Here is a 16719-nt window from a genome sequence, read left to right on the forward strand (position 1 = left end):
GGGGCAGCGGTCATGGCACAGCTCCACACGCCGGGTCCACGACGCGCACCCCAACGCCGGGGACTGCCAGCCCCTCCAGCCCAACGCGGCCCCGCTCCCCCCGGCACCGGGCGAGAGAGTCGCCGCCGCCGCCGCCCCCCGCCCCGGCCCGCAGAGCTTGGGGTGAGGGGGGAGGGGGTGTCTGGCGGAGGGGGGCAGGGGCTGCTCTCCCCAACAACCGCGGTCGGGGAGCCGGGGAGGGGGCGGCCGGGGCGGGAGGGGCTGCCCAGTGCCCCCCCATGCGCCCCCCGCCTCCGCTTTCCCCTCCCCCCCAGCGGCCACCGTTACCTCCAGCCCCAGACGAGGGGGGCGCGGTGCATGCGCAGCTACCGCCTGCCCTCCATTCATTAAAAAAAAAAAAGGGGGAGAAGAAGGAAAAAATAGAAAAGGAGAGAGAGAGAAAAAAAAAAGCGCGAGCCGTATCCGTCCTCCGCAGCTCCCAGTCAGTTCCTCTCCAGCCCCCCATTCATAAAAGGCAGCCGAGCATGCGCTCTGGCGCCTCGGTGCCCACCCATTCATAGAGCCGGGAGGCCGCGCAGGCGCAGAAGGGGCGGCTGCCCTCCCATTCATAAAATAGCCATTTTCCCAGGCAGCGGCGGTTGCAGCATCGCGGCGGGCGCTGACAGCGCCGCGCTCGCAGGTCCCTGCCCGCAGCCCCAGCCCCGCTCCCGGCTCTGCCCCGTCTCGCCCCCGGGATTAAGGCGCCTGTGGAGAGATGGTCTTAGCCCAGTTATTCAGAGTAAGTACGAGATCCGCGTTTGCGAGAGAATGTTAAATCTTTTTTTGAGTAGGGAGAAAAGATAAACCCTGCTCCCCGGGGGAAGAGCTTGCGCTCTTCCTAGCTGCATTTGTCTAGTCCCTTAAAGATCGCTGATCACCGGCAGATTTCTGACTGTGACTTCTCCAACAGCAGTTATCTGTAATTACGTATAGTGGATAGCTGCTGGTGCTTTGCAACCTAAAGGGGACTTTGCATTCTGAAGAAATCTGTTTCTTGCAGAATTTGCATTTCTGTTCCTGTGTTTCATATCTATACCTCTTTTCTGCGTTCTTCCATCAACATCTGCATTTGGTGTGTGTATATGGCAGGCAGGTCTCACGATGCTTGCGTTGGGTTTGTTTGCAGGGCTTTTACAGCAGAATAAGGCTCTTCTCTCTGTTGATGGGGTGTCCTCTGCTTCATCCCTTCTTCCTTCCCCAAAAAGGAGCATAAATGTATGGTCACCTGGGCTGACAAATAAGAACTGGTTATTTCTTGCTTTGGAATATGAAAGCTGATCATACGCATTTCCTCTCTTTTCCAAAGCCCTATGTCTTGTTAGCGTCAAGTAGTTCTGAGCTGTCTCCATAATAGGACACTTCAGAGATCAGCCGCTGGTGTGTCAGATCTTTCCTGCACGACCTTTGCTCTTCAGCATTTTATTTCATACAACTGTCTGTCTTTTTTTTTTTTTTTTTTGGCCTCGGTGCCTTATTCCATCACTGTTCTGTTCCCTGTCTTGCTGTACACTTGATTGCTTCAGTTTTAAATCTGGATGGATTATATATTTTAAAGGCTAGATAAGTCATAAAAATGTGAATCATTTCATAAAGGTATATGAATGTGTTATGTATGGAGGAAAAGCCTGTCCTGGCTGCTCTTCTCTACCAACTGCGTAGCAAAGATAAGCCAGGATTTTATTTTCTGGTACCAGTCCTGGCGTCACAGGAGAAAGACAAGCCTAGAGACGACATGTTCTGAAAATTCATTATCAGAACGGGAATGGAAAAAACAGAAAGGGGCATATAAAAGGCACAAAGGTCTTGGAGGAAAGCAGGACTGGAAATGCAGACCTTCGAAATGGCAGTGCAAATGAATATCAGCATTAATCACAGGAGGGAAAGGCTTCACTCTTTTTCTTCAAGTGGCCCAAGGGGCTGAGTTCTTGATTTAAATCTTCTATAGCCCCAAGTTCTTCCTTAAAGGGTGAAGGAGAGGAAGAAAGAGAAAAGGAAAAGCATCCCTGAATTATCCAGAGTAGAAAAGGCACGTTCGAGATTCTGTAAAACTTCTTCAGCTGCTGCCCTTCTTCTGTACCATGCTGAGGGTACAGTATGTCAAAAATCAGCTCCAGAATTGCTGCTTAATTAGGTAAAGAGAAACCCAGCTTTCCCCCCTCTCTCTTTATTTTGGGTTAAAGAGTAAAGCTACAATTTGTGCACTGAATCACAATGATCCTGATGACTCGCTTCCCCCTTCTCCATATAAAAATGAATGATAGCAGGAGGAGGGGTTGTTCTCAGTTATTGGAACCCCACTGGGGATGTCTCATTGATAAATGTGCCATTTTCCATGGGCTACTGTGTTTTCTGTTGCGAGAAGGGACTCTACATTGGTATTACAAAATTAAAAGGACTATTTTGGAATACTGCAGTCCTTTAGAAATTCTCCATGAGGTATGTGCAGGGGAGAAATTATTTGTTCTTGTCCTGAAACAGCAAAACAAAAGCTGTTTTCATGGAAGCATGACTAACTCCCAAATCATCCTGGGAAATGCAACATCTCAAAAAGCAATCCCCTCCCTCTTCCCCAAAAATTCTGTTCTTCAGTGAAATTTCACTTCAGTGAAATGAAATTCACAACCCTTGCAACACTACAGCAATAATTAATTCACAGTCCTGACAGTCTTCCAAATATCAACCATAAAAACAACAAATTCATTAACTGCATTGCTATACAATTTTCCAGATTCAGCCCAGTGGTTAAAACTGCCTTTTCATAGGCACGGTGGCACAAATATTGTTTCTTTTTAATTATTTTTAAATGCAATACAATGTATTTCCTTAAGAAAATACAAAATCCTTCTAATACGGTTATCATTTGGTACCATTACCTTAATAGATCATATCTGAGCTTAGTTTTCTGGCCTTAAAATAAATGTTCTTATCCAATAAAAAGCCTTGACTAAGAAATCCGAGTCCCTAGAGATCTGAGCCTTAGTGGGCCAAAATGTGCTTCATTCACTCGCACCATAGGAACAGACTTCGGCTGGACAGAGACAACTTCTTGGAAGTCTACAGGTCTCATTTCCCAGATTCTGAATTTCCACGCTCTGGCAAGAATTTAGTGTCTCGTTTTAAAAATGGCAGGTTTCCCTGAGCTTTCTAATTTTTTTTTGCTTGTTACTCGTAGGGAAAATTCTAGCTGCCCTTGCATAGATAAGGCTGCTGAAAAGGGGAACAAAAAGAATTAATATCAATATTTTGTTAATATTAATACACACTTCATGGAAAAGAAGGGATTTTTTTTCTGTTTGAAAGCATTTACAACTTGACTCAAGATTCAGACAGCCTAACTCAGTCTTAATGAACTCCAACATTATATATTATTCCTAATCACACATTAGAAACGTGTGCTTACTGAAAGGTCTCCTTTAACTTCAAGTGTAGTCTTCTCTCATTAAAAGCTTTTATGGAACCTTTTGACTTCCATCAGTGGCAGCGTGTCCCTTGTCGCTCCGGGAAGGGCTGGACAAGAGGATGTCCTTAATGCCAGACACAGGCAACGCCAGGATTTGTGCCTTATCATCAGCTCCTGCTGCACCGGGGCTTGGGGAAGCGAGTCCGCTGGGGATCCCTCTCGTTGCTGGGGTGGAAGCGAGCCCCTGCCTGGCGCCAGGTTCCTCCCCAGGTCCCTGCTCCGCCGTGCCGGCCCCGCTTGGTGCATGGACTCCATGAAGCCCCATAAATCTGCGCTTTGCCCAAGGATACCTCTCGTGCCAGATACTCGGGCTTCGTTTTCAGTGCACGTCCCAGGTATTTCCCTCTTTTCCAAACGGCTGCAGGGAGGAGCTGGAAGTCGCTGGTGAGCCCTGGCCTTCAGAGCCAGCAAGGCAGGGTTGTGCGCGTCCCCAGGGCGCGGGGTGCAGCTGTGACCAACGCTTTCTGGAGAAGGTTTTCTAGACTGTGTACCCAAACCACCAGAGGAGAGAGATTAGTCACGGCTGTTCTGAAAGCAGTGGTAAATCGGAGGAATTTTGCACTGGTCATTATTGGCTCTGAACGATGTTGACTTGCACAGGCCTTGGAATATAGAAAAAAAAAAAAATATATATATATATATGGCCTCCCTTCACATAACTTCAAAGTACATTGTTTTCAATGATGATAATTTCTTTGTATTCAGATTTATCTGTAAAGATTCTGTTGCTCTTTTAATTTTCTTCCTGTTGCCCAATGGTCTCGGAAATTCACGTGTCCCATATAGCAAAGAAAATGGGCAAATTTCTACAGTACATTTACTGCGGCTATTGCTACAAATATGTTCATCTCATTGAGGCGATTGCTACATCCCTTTCAGAGGCTGTAATTCGGCTTTTGCATGGCTAAGAACAGGTCTAGTACCACGTAACCAAGGGAAGGTGTGGTCCAGCTGCTAGGTGACAAGATCTGGAGGCCTCTGGTCCATCCCCTCACCACCACTGACCCACAGCAAAACTCCAGGCGAGTAGCCTGGGCCTTGCACAGCCCCAGTGCACGGCTCCCACTGGCACCAGTCAGGAAGTTCCTTCACTAGGAGGAGGTAAAGTGACCCCTGATCTGGTACTTGCAGCTTACAACTGCTAGCAAGAGCTGTCGGTGGCTACATTACTTTTCTGATCACACGGGTGGTCTTTCTATTAGCAAACACACTCCAAGCACTGTGTTTGGGGCTTTTCTTTCCTATGACATGTCAGACTGGGCTCTGACGCTTGCACAGCAGCATCTCGTGTTGAAATTTTCTCCATCTTTCCAAAGGGAATTGGGCAAAACTGTGGTACCTTGTACCTGGAGCCGGGTGGACAGCAGGTGGGTCGTGGGAGCATGGTTTCCCATTTTCCTGTTGACTTCACCAGAACCGTGGGCACTGGGGATGTGTCAGAGTCACGCCAGTGCTTCCCAGGGCCAGGATTTGCAGGACTGCTTCCGTGCAGGACCCCATTCTGGACTCTAAGTCTCTTATTTTCATTATTCTTTTGTTACCACATACATCTAGAATGTTATTAAGCACATGAGAAACAACTTCTTAAAATTATAAATTAACAGGTAACTGAGATGACTATAAACATTATATATGTCTGCACTCATTAGGTGTTTTAAGTCAAGATCCATTTTGTTTTTCAGTAACTGGAAGACAAGTTGTCCGGCTCCAATTTGAAAATAAAGATACTAGAACCTTATTGCTTCAAAAATTGTTCTGGAGACATTAATCAGAATGAGCTTTCCTGGGGTTTCTGTGATTTTATCATGGAATTGCCTGCAAGGATGTAGCTTTCGCTAACATGATGTAAGCAAGTCCAAAGTCCTGCTTAAACATAAGATCACTTTTGTTTTAATTTCATATGACTAAAGAATCTTACAAAACTTTCAAGTCGGAAATAATACCAAAACACTTTAACAGTTGGTTTCCTACAACTCTAGGGCTTGTAATTATCTAGTACAATAGTAATTTTAAATTGGCAATATCTCGATGAAGAGCTGAAACAAACACTGCAGCGCATTTGTGAACCTGGCTTTCAAATCCAATTTTACTCCCTTGGAAGGAAGTATATTTTGACTTGAAAATTGTATGTGGTGAGCAACCATACAGTCCCAGGATGGCATGGGGGGAAGAGAAATTTTCTCTACATGGGAGTTTGTTGACATTTCTGCTTTGAAAAGAACTGCATTGTTTTAGCTAACTCTAAAGAATGAATAAATCCCAATGTAAGAACATACTCATGATTTTTACTTCCTGTTGTACAGGCAATTTTCTGAAAGTAGACAATTGCAACCAGTGAATTTGTGCCTACATTAATGCTATAATACGTCTGTAATTACTGATGATCAAAGATTAACTAATTTTGTTCACAAGTATTCTGTATGGCATTTTTTCTCAAAATGCAATCTGCACTCAGACTGGATTAGTGCAGTGGACAACAAAGGCATTACATAAAGTTTTGTAGCTTTTGCAAAGTTGTGGTGCTCAAGTATCTTACATCTCCTATTCTGCTTTATCTCTTCTTCTATTTTTCTTTTTTTTTAAATATACAATTTTCTTTAAACGACAGATCTTGTTGTATTAAAGCTGCCAGTCTGAGCAGTTCATTCAGCATCTGCAAGCAGTGCCCACCTGCCATTGCCATTAAGAGCAGATCTGCTCACAACACCGGCATGGCGAGCTGCAGTCCTTTCTTACCACAGCAGATGAGCCCTACAAGCAGAAACGTTCTTCCTTAGGGGGTGTGACATTTGCAGCTCACCTCTAGTAGCCATCCCCTTCTTGGCCGGGCAGGCTGGCTGCTGCAGGCGGCTTCAGGCGCTCTGGTTAAAGCGGGGAGGGGGGCAAGGGGAGATGGACAGCTCAGCCTGTTCTTTCTGGCCTTCCTTCCCGACCGAAGTGGCTCACGTTTCTGACCACTGCTACTCAGGGCTTCTCCAGACCCACAGTGGCCAGTTCCACATGCCCTATGCTGAATTAGGTCACGTCAACATCTGAGCGAATGCAGCAACTGCAAGATGCAGTTGCCCGCTGTGAACCCCACCTTGCTCACCTGCACAGGCCTGCAGAGGCAATGCAAGAGTCCCACGGTTACACCTCTTCAGCTCTTGTCCTTTTGCAAGGTCTTCAGTTCTGCCAGGTCACCCCAAACCCTAATTTTGATGGGACACGTGGCTGGAACAGGAGGTGCAGCTTCAATGATCCCGATGCTGCTGCTCAAGGCAATGTCATCCTTGCTGGCTCCTGCATGCATGATGGGTTCCTGGTGGAGAGGGAGAAGAGGAAGTGAAGAAGGGCATGGTGTCCTGCTTCTGCACTGAGAACGAGCTTTCCTGCTGCTGAACGGACATCTTACCTCATGATTGTTTACGGCAATAGCTGGTATCCTTACATCTGCCTGCAAACCGACTGTGTTTCAAAGGATGACCTGCTTGTATTGTTCTCGTCATCCTGGAACAGTTTCAGACTGGTTGCAGCTGCATATCTCCCTCTGGGGAACACACCAACCAGAAAAGGTCAAGTTCTGATGCCTTTGGGATCATCCAGGGAAGTCACCAGGATCCATCCATGTACCCAGGCAGGCACACGTCAGCCTGCAAGACTTCACGGGAGCAGTCTGGCTTCTTGACTTGCTTCTGAGCCGGCACAAGACCTTAACCTGGGAACTTCCCTGCGTTCCTCTTCTCTTCTGTGAGAGATGGTGTGCTGTGTGCGAACACAGCGACTTAGTACCCTTTGCTGAAGACTTTCTTTCCATGGGATGCAGACTTAAAGCAGAAACAGCTGGGGGAAAGATGTGCTCAAGGCACGTACCTGTGGAAGCACACAGACACAAACTGAAACAGCCACACCATGAAACATTGTCATTGTTGTCATCTGGGTAGATCCCAACCGAAGAGAACCTCCCTGCAGAACGAACGCCACCCGGCTCACTCTCTAGTTCAGCACTCGAGATGTTTGACCTGGATCTGTCACCAGCAATCTTAACTCGCTGCTGAAACTTCCGGCGACAAGCCCATCAGCAGCAATGTAGTCACGGTCCTCGGAAAATTCCATAAATCTCAGAAATTTACATCGCTTAAGCATAGCTCTGAACGTGAGGGCAGTTAACTGTGGCAGCTCTCTGCTCAGGAGTGAGAAGGCAGGGCAAAAAATGAGGGACCATGTGTAGCACTAGCCCCAGAGACTGTTGTGGTGTGTATCTATAGTGTTTTAAAGGCGGTCTTCAGCAAGAGAGATGTTGTGTCCGGAGCAGGGATCTGGGAATTAGGAGAGCTGAGTCTTATTTGGCTGTTTTCGCCCCAGAGGTTTGACCCAAGTAGATCTTGTGCCCAAATATCTGCAGGGTGCTGGAGTTCACCATGCCAGGGCTTCCATTCCCCTTGCTCTGCAGTAGTTTGTGTGCTAGGCAATTTGAAACAGTATCATAAGAAAAATAGATGATGAATAATTTTCAGCATTAATTATTCCAAAGTGTGGAGTTTAGTCCAGGGCTCATCTCCTTTCTGTGATAATGGTAATCAGGATTTCAGAGTTAATTATCTCAGTTAAGCCATCTTTTAACATCTGCCTGCATATGGCCGTGTCTGTGTAGCGGGGCTCTGGGTGTTTTAGGAGTGCCTGTGGCTGTAATCCGTCTCCAGATTAACCCGATGACATAGCTCCCGTGTGATGTCATCAGCAGTCCTGGACCGTTGCAGACCGTGCAGCTACAGAGTTCACGTGAAGCCTCAAAGCCAGCTCCTGTGTGCAGCCCCTGTCCCCCGCTCGCTGCTCGCCGGGGCCAGGGGCTCCCCGTGCGGAGCCGCCGGCGGTGCCGATCGCCCTCGATGTGCCACCCGGGCCCAGGGCTGCCACATTGGGGACAGCCAGCGTCAGCCCAGCCTCCCTGCGTCGGCTGCTGGCGCGCCGTGCGCCTCAGAAGAAATCGTGATCCAGAGCTCCAGGGTAAACCGACAGCGAACGGACCGAACTCCGGAGACTCGGTAGCAAGCGGGGCTGAGCTCGGGCCAGAGCAGAGCCCCGCGCTAGAGGTTATTTCAGAATTCCGGAGAGGCAACGCTGGCAGCGACGTGCAGGAGCGGACGGCGAGGCCCGTGCCATCGCTCAGCGTGCCGTCGGCTCCTCCAGCTGCCTCCCACCCAACAGCAGCGCTGCCGCGCTGACCCTGGCAGCCAGCGGCTGCATCTCTCTCCTTCAAAAAACCAAACAACTGCAAAATCAAAGTCTTCCTGCAGGCACAGCCCCTGGCCATACAGAACTGGCTATTTTGCCAAACTCTGGCTCGCGGCAAGTACTTTTTGTATCACCGCACTGGATTCTGATGCACAGAAGAAAACTGATTATTTTTTCTTCCCTTTGCATACCCCGTGGTTGTCAGAATCATTGCTTCTTTTTTTAAAATACAGTAAATAGGAATAGATGCTTTAAAAACTCTCTTGTTTCTCGAGTCAGGTTGTCAATGAGCTATGAATAATGAAAAAAAAAAATTTTGCATGACTGGCTAAGACCCAGCAGAGAATTTTAACTAGTGAAGAGCAACAGCGTGAGGACTGCATTGCAATAGTCATCATCGCTGCTGGATGAAGCACTTCTGCCCGCTGGCCTTGCGCAGGGTCGAGCCGAGCGCGGCAGGCGGGACGCGGTGCCGGCATGGGCCGTGCTGACCACGCGCGGCTGCGCTGGCCCCCGGCCGGCGGCCCCCCTCTCCCATTGATCTCCGGAGAACTGGCAGATCTTCAGCTCCTCAGATGCCAAGTGATCTATCAAAGCAACGATTTACAAATACAATAGTGGACTCTAGTAACATTTTTTCAGTGGGCAATAACGCGCTTCCCTTTCTCCTTCCAAAAATGCGCAGTTAGTTCCTGCTCTGATTTTTGTAGCGCTGTGTTAAGCGGGGGGGGTGGGGAGGAGATGCTCTCGCAGAAGTGCATGCATTGACTCTCCCGCACACGCTTCTCCTCTGTGACTTGGCTGTAGCTGGGTGCAGTTTTTCCTGATTTTTTTTTGGATTGCTGTAATATTAAAATCTTGCATGCTGTTGGAAAAGATTAATTTGTCTGAACACAAACAGCTGGCAGTGCCTTAAGCTGTTCACGGTTTCCTTTTTCTTGATACCAGAAGCTTTTCCCCTCCTGTAACTTGCTCTGAAGCTTTACTCACCGCTTCTTTAAACTGATCTCCAACGTTATATTATTTATGAATAAAGGTCACCCCGTGAGGAAATGGCACATCTACCAGAAAACAATGTGCACTTTCTAAATTTGAACCAAGTCGTTTCCGTTCTTTGATTTAAGTTTAGTTACTTCCTGTGGTTTCTTGTCCTACGCCGCCGCTGAATCTCTGGATTGACTCCAGGATAAATTGCACTCTTTCAATGAAATTAGAAACTGCGGCAAGAGGCAGCTTAGCTGGAAGAGCTAGTAAACAGCACTTTAACTAAATATTAGTCCACTTAGTGTTTTGACGAAGAGTGCCTAATTACCGGCGCGAGGTGACCTGTTGGGTCTGACCCGTGCGTGCGCTCTCCCCGCGAGCCCTGCCCGTCCGTTCCCACGCTGGTCTGCACCTGGCCGAGCTGCGGAGCGAGAGCTTCCACCTCCCGCGGGAGGGCTGAGAGCAGCCTCGGCGACCAGCGGCTCCCACCGAGACGGGACGCTTCCCCGCCGAAGCCGAGCCACCCTCCCGCAGGCACCGTCTGGGTTAGCAAGGAGGAGCGCTCAGCCCCGAGCATCTCTGTAGCAGGCAACGCTCCTGCAGGAAGCCACGATTTTGCATCAGGTTTTTTACGGATCAGGGTCAACCCCCAAACCTTAGATGAGCTATTTTAGCCAGTTTGTTGACAAAAACGCATGTGAATATACACCAGTAACCCTAAGATGTGCTTTCCCTCCGTAAAAATGATGAACGGGCGCTGTGGGAGCCTGCAGTGACGATAGCCCTCCCAGGACCGGAGGAGCTATATATGGCCAAGGTTGGGGGAGGAACGTAGTAGCAAAGGAGGACTGATGCACTTTATACCAGAGCAAGTGCTCTGACTCCTTTGGACACAAGTTCACATCGTAAGCCCTTCTGACCTGCCTCAGCAAAGAGCCCTCTTTGGGCTGGGATTGCAGGGTAACTCAATAACACGCGCTCCTTCTCTCCCCCGCCCCTTTTCTTTCTCCTTTCCTTCCCCCAGGATACTTAAGAGCAGATTGTTCACCATTAATCAGATTGCTTTATCAATGGAGCCCCGGATTCCCCACAACATCACCGTCGTCCCCAACTCTGTGATGGTCCAGCCCTTGCTGGACAGTCGGATCCCCTATGGGCGCCTGCAGCATCCACTCACCATCCTGCCGATCGACCAGATGAAGACAACTCACATAGAGAACGACTACACCGACAACCCCACCGCTTCCCAGCTGGCAGCCCAGAAGCGTCCCCGAGGCCCCCACGAACTGGTCTTGACCAACCAGCACCTGCAGCGCTGCGAGCAGGATGTCACCCACCCCTGGATCTCCTTCAGCGGGCGCCCCAGCTCCATCAGCAGCAGCAGCAGCACGTCTTCAGACCAAAGGCTCTTGGACCACATGGCCCCGGCGCCCGTGGCGGAGCAGTCGTCCCCCAGAGCGGTTCGCATCCAGCCCAAGGCGATTAACTGCAAGCCCCTGGACCTGAAGGGCCCCGTGTCTCAGGAACTGGACAAGCACTTTCTGCTGTGCGAAGCCTGCGGGAAATGCAAGTGTAAGGAGTGCGCGCTGCCCCGGACTCTGCCGTCGTGCTGGGTGTGCAACCAAGAGTGCCTCTGCTCGGCACAGAACCTGGTCAACTACTCCACCTGCATGTGTCTCGTCAAGGGTATCTTCTACCACTGCACCAACGAGGACGACGAGGGCACGTGTGCCGACCACCCCTGCTCCTGCTCCCACTCAAACTGCTGCGCCCGCTGGTCCTTCATGAGTGCCCTCTCCCTGGTGCTCCCGTGCTTGCTCTGCTACCTGCCCGCCACCGGCTGCGTCAAGCTGTCCCAGAGATGCTACGACCAAGTGAGCCGGCCCGGATGCAGATGCAAAAACACAAACAGCGTCATCTGCAAGGCGCTGCCGGAGAGCAAGGGGAGCAGGGCAGAAAAGCCCTTTTGATAGTTTGGGGGGACGGGGAGTGGGAGGACGCTCCACGGAGCGGGGGGGGCGTTGGCCCCTTTTGATAACCTGTGTTCCGAGGATAACGTTCGCCTTTTGCCTTCGGAGAAAGCAGAAGCAACTGTTTCCACAAACTGAAGCACTTTGGGTTATTCAGGGTTTTGGAACTGGTCAGAATTTAAATAGATGGGGCCAAAGGAGGAATCTTAATACTGTAGAGTGAAGGCTGAAAACCTATGTATACCATGAAGTACAGCTGCGTAAAAACTGGTTTGGACGGACGGACGGCTGCTCACCATGCCTGCATACCACGAGAACCGTTAACCGCTCGCTTGGCAGGCACGGCCGCACAAGCAATGCCCGTTCCCGGCTGCAGAGCTGCATCGGATTCCTCGCATTCAGGGTGGGCTTCTTGTTTTCGCTTTGCTTCCAGACTCCGGTTTGCTACCCGCAGCCTGCTGAAGGGGACGGGTTACCTCCCGCCTTCCCCACCCGCACACCGGTAGAAGGGCCAGCTGCACACAAAATACGTGTTTCTGAGAAGCCTTCTGCGTCCCTCAGAAATTTTGAGCCAGAAGTAAAGATCAAGTTCACTTCTTTAAGGGTCCCTTAACATTAAGGCATGTCGCTTTCTTTGAACCCACCTGGCCACGCTGATTTGGACCCTCGTTTTTAAAGCGAGACAGTAGCGGGGCTGCTCCCTCCCCGGGAGGAGCAGCGGCAGGAGGCATTCAGGCAGTTGCACCGACAGCACGTCGTTGGGGCCGTAAGCTGATCCGTAGCGTCAGGTTTCACTCAGTGGGATATTAATTTCACACCACCAGTGCAAGCCCGCTTCAGAAGGATGTTGGCCCAGTCCCGTCTCCCCAGCGCGTGCTGGCTCCCCCAGTCCTGCAGCGAAGGGACCTTAACTCGCCCCACAGAGTTCAGACATTCAGTGTTTGTTTCTCTAAACCTCTCAAGCTCTGTTAAGAAGTCACAAAAACCTAAGTGTGGGATACACATAGGTGTATTTTTATAGGGATATCAATCCAGTACCTCCTTTCCTGGAACAAGCTCTTCTTTGCTCATTGAATACTGAGATTTTTTTTTTAATTTTTTTTTTAGTCTTGGAGAAGAATGGCATTTGCTTGAAGCACAGCCCATTCCTCCATCTCTATTGCTGCTGTTCGACTTTTGCCTCCTCTGTGCAGAAGTGGGTCTTTTTAAATGTAAAGAATGCTCTTAATGTTTATTTTATTGTTAGCAAATGCTAGGGAAAGCCAGGGGAGGAAGAGAGCGTGTTTAAGAAATTTGCCCGTGGGTTTCGGTAAGTGGCTATCGTGGGCTTTGTCCGTGCACTCATCCTGGGGCCGGTTCCGCATTCCCTGCGGACGCAGTAACCCCCTTCCCTTGACAACTGCAAGGTGCTAAACAAAAATCTCTGTCCAAACATGCAACACTGTAATAAGTAGGTAGGTACTTGTTGCATGCAGAAAACTGATCTAGTCTCTTTTATTTTTAATTAGAGGAAATTTCCTCAGTAAATGCACAGCAGTGACAGTGAAATGTCATCTCTAATTAGATAAGCAATAGGCAGAGCTCCTGTAGCACTTCCAGGAATCCCCTTTGCTCGGTTGCAATACAGTTGCTGCGTAGGGGTTGGCAGGCGCGTACTGACGGGAGTTCTGGTGTCTTTTGTTTGAAGAATTCGTTGAACCCGGATGACTTGGCGTTTAGTTAAGCTTAATTGTAGATATTTATTGAATGAGGAATTTGAAAAAATAACAAATCTATATTTATAACGTTTGCTAGCTTGTATATGGTAAACCATAGGAAAAGGGATACTACGTCTGTCACCAGATACCAATTCCTATCGTTTATCCTCGTGTTGACCATATGGGGACACCAGAAAGAAGGAAGCAGGTGAGGATCCAGAGCTGTATATCTTATCTTGCACAAATGAGAGGGGAAAGGGTAAAAGGAAAACCAAGCCCCAAGTAGCTGAACTGCTGGCTGAATGTATAAGGTATTGTATTTAATACGAGAAACCTTTTTCCTAAGATGCAAACAGGCTAGAAAACGCAGCAGGAGAGACATTTGCCTGCTGCCCTCCTCTGCTGGGACCATGCGTATCCAAATGGCCTCCACCTAGGGTTGTTTTGCCTTTTCGACCCTCTGTCCTTGGCTGTTCCTGGGGGATCTGTGCTGCAAATCTGCAATAGCAAAGCCCGTGGTTTAGACGCATGGTCCTTGCAAGCAAACACGACGCTGGAGTGGTCGCCACTGTGCCAATCTACACTCATGTATATACACCCAGCCATCCCGTACGGATTTCCTGTCATTGTACATAGTTGTAAACTATTTCTCTGTTGGTTTCTTTTAATATATATATATATATATATCTCCTGCTATGGTGTAAGCCGGTCCCGTGCTGGAAGACTGTAAAGCGTTAGTGGATGTGTTAGAGCAGTGGTAAATGTAGCAGCGCGTCCCTCCCTCTGCTCCTCAGCCTCCTGGCACAGCGGTCGGACGCTGCTCCGTCAGCTCCTGGCCCCAGGCAGGGCCAGCAAGGCGCTGAGCTCTCTGCAGAGCGCCCAGAAAGGCTCGGGGTCAGCCGACGCGGGGCTGGCGGAGGGTACGTCTCCGGTCAATAATGTCTCTACTCCCCTCTCTTCCCCCACCCCAACACCTCCATTCCCCCATCCCATTTGAAGGTACTTGGGTCTCCTGCCACCCCCGAGACACGCGACGGGCACGGCGCTGTGTCAGCTCAGCCCCGGCGAGGGCTCGGAGCCGGCAGCTCTGGCCATCCTCCTGCAGGTCGGGTCCCCCCTCGCAAACTGACGAACGGCTGCTAATTAGCACAAACCTGGGGCGCGGCGTTTGCTCTCTGGCCGCGTCGGCGCGATGGGCTGGGACCACGAAGGCAGGAGGGGAGGGGAGGGCCGGTTCTCCTGGGACCAGCGCTGTGCCACCGCAGAGCTGCTCTGGAGGAGGAGGAGGAGGAGGAGGAGGATGGCGGGCACCTGGGCTTCGCCGCTCTGAACCGCTCATCGCCGCAGCGGGTTCATTGCCAGGCTTCGTCCTCCGCCCGCGCACAGAGGCGAAGGCGTGAATTTTCGACGCGCTGGCGATGTCACACCGCGTCCCCGGCTGGGGCTCGCCGTCAGCAGAGCGGCTTCGAGAGCCGAGTGTACCGTCACTGCACCGTCTGTCCCAGGGCCCGCTGGGCACGAGGAGCGGCTGCTGAATTCACACCGCTGCTCCCCGGGCACCGGCTTTCTCACCCGGACGAGCCCTCGCCCTTTCTCAGCGCTGGGTATTCCTCCTCCCCTCCCGCACTCGGACACACTGATAAAGGTTTCCCCCTTCTCCTGTTACCACCCCACCACATATACACCCTGAAAAGTTACCACAGAAGGTTTTCTTTGTATAGAATATTTATTTTGAAGCTCTATTTTAATAGTATTTATTTTAGAAAGTCTACTATTGTAAGAGTTCTTCTGTTTGTGAAGAAAAACAAGTACTGATGAATGTACTGATCTAGAAATTATATATATATAAATATATATTGTTAAATATATAAATGGCTGTTGTGGTTTTTAAAAAAAAAAATCCCAAAGAATGTTTACACCAATTATTCTAAAAATACACGTGGAGAGTAGCCCAAAATCACTTATTTGATACTACACACACCAGAAAGCCGGGGCAGAGCTTCCCGGGGGAAGGGGCACCCCCAAGCCCCCGGCACAGCGGGGAGCTCCGGCACCAACAGGCAGAGCCACAGCGAGGGGAGCCCCAAGAGCGTGCGGCCCCTCACCGGGATGCTCCCCAGCCCCTCACTGGGATGCTCCCCAGCCCCCCGTCCAGGATGCTCCCCAGCCCCTCGCCGGGTGCTTCCCAGCCCCACGGATGTACTCCGGTGGAGGAGCTGGGGCGATGCTGGGGCTGTCCTGCCCTACAGCCTGGCTCATCGGGGTGCTCGTCATTTCTATATCCTGCAGTTCTCCTGCAGCAGGAAGAGCTGGCTGCTCCGTGAGGAGAATACCCAGTTCTGCCCATTTGTAGGAGCAATTCTCCCCTTCCCTCCACCTCTAAAATACACAGCGAGACTTGCATTGAAGTCAGGCCGCTTCTCCCGCAGAGCTAAAGCTCAATACTTGGCAGGAAAATTTGGATAGAGATTAAAAAAAAAAGAAAGCCCAAAGTCAGTGGCACCCAGCGCACAGGGGGATTTTGCAGAGGGCCACGTCCCACAGAGCCTCCCTCGACGCTTCAGACCCACTCCCTGCTGTCAGGCTTCTCGTTTCTAGGAGCAGAATCTTCGCCTTTTGTAGACCACACAGTTATAGACGGGGTCTGCCCGGACACCGCAGCCACACTGACGGGGTGAGCATGGACGGACGGCGCGGACAGGGATGGAGGTCAGAGGAAAAGGCCAGGAGGGCTCTCCCCTCCCGCTGCCGCCTCCCCTCGCGCTCATCCAAACGTTAATAAAACAATAAGTACATGGCCTCAGGCAGGTGTAATTTTCATCAGTTATGAGTCCCCAGGCCCACAGCCACCTTGCCAAAGAGCCGGGCATCGCTTCCTTCAGGTTAGTTATTTTTAGAGACGAAAAGTCGGAGCTGTTCCTACGGCGTAACTCACCGAGCCGAGCTGTGCTGCCAACAGCGGCCACGGGCACCGCGGGGCCGGGGCTGGACTCCGAGCACCCGCGGCTCCCATCCACCGGCACACACCACCCTGCCTCTCCCCGGCCTCGGCTGCTGCCCCGCGCGTCACCAGCATCACGTTAGACGGCTAAAAATAAATTATCCAGGTTATTTTTCACCATTCCCGTTATTTATTTGCACGCTATGGAGCTATGACTCATTAAAAGACGTGCCACGTTCTGTGTCATCCGCAGCGGTAACCCGAGCGCTTTACCTCGCCCGAAATAATATCACCGAAACAACCACGCCGAGTTCGTCACTGGGTCCGCTACAGAGGCAACAACGACACCGCACGGATCATGACAACGGATGCCAAAGAAATTCGCAACAAGGAAAAGATGCTGAATTTGTTACG

The 16719-nt window shown here is 50.4% G+C and overlaps 2 protein-coding genes across 2 annotated transcripts in view; one reads left to right on the forward strand and one right to left on the reverse strand.

The window, feature by feature from the left end:
* The window catches only part of NDFIP1 (Nedd4 family interacting protein 1), a 66577-nt gene that overhangs the window by 6051 nt on the left and 43807 nt on the right, over positions 1–16719 (reverse strand). The gene's annotated exons all lie outside the window — the stretch shown is intronic.
* Positions 640–15167, forward strand: SPRY4 (sprouty RTK signaling antagonist 4). Its single transcript, XM_075441803.1, has 2 exons — positions 640–778; positions 10722–15167. Exon 2 carries the CDS (start codon positions 10768–10770, stop codon positions 11665–11667), a length of 900 nt encoding a protein of 299 aa, XP_075297918.1. The 5' UTR covers positions 640–778; positions 10722–10767; the 3' UTR covers positions 11668–15167.

Source organism: Opisthocomus hoazin, chromosome 22, assembly GCF_030867145.1.
Source record: "Opisthocomus hoazin isolate bOpiHoa1 chromosome 22, bOpiHoa1.hap1, whole genome shotgun sequence".
NCBI classification, from domain to species: Eukaryota; Metazoa; Chordata; class Aves; order Opisthocomiformes; family Opisthocomidae; genus Opisthocomus; species Opisthocomus hoazin.

Excerpts from the sequence above, each read along its gene's own strand:
- SPRY4 (XM_075441803.1), top strand. The coding sequence starts at position 10,768 with ATGGAGCCCCGGATTCCCCACAACATCACCGTCGTCCCCAACTCTGTG.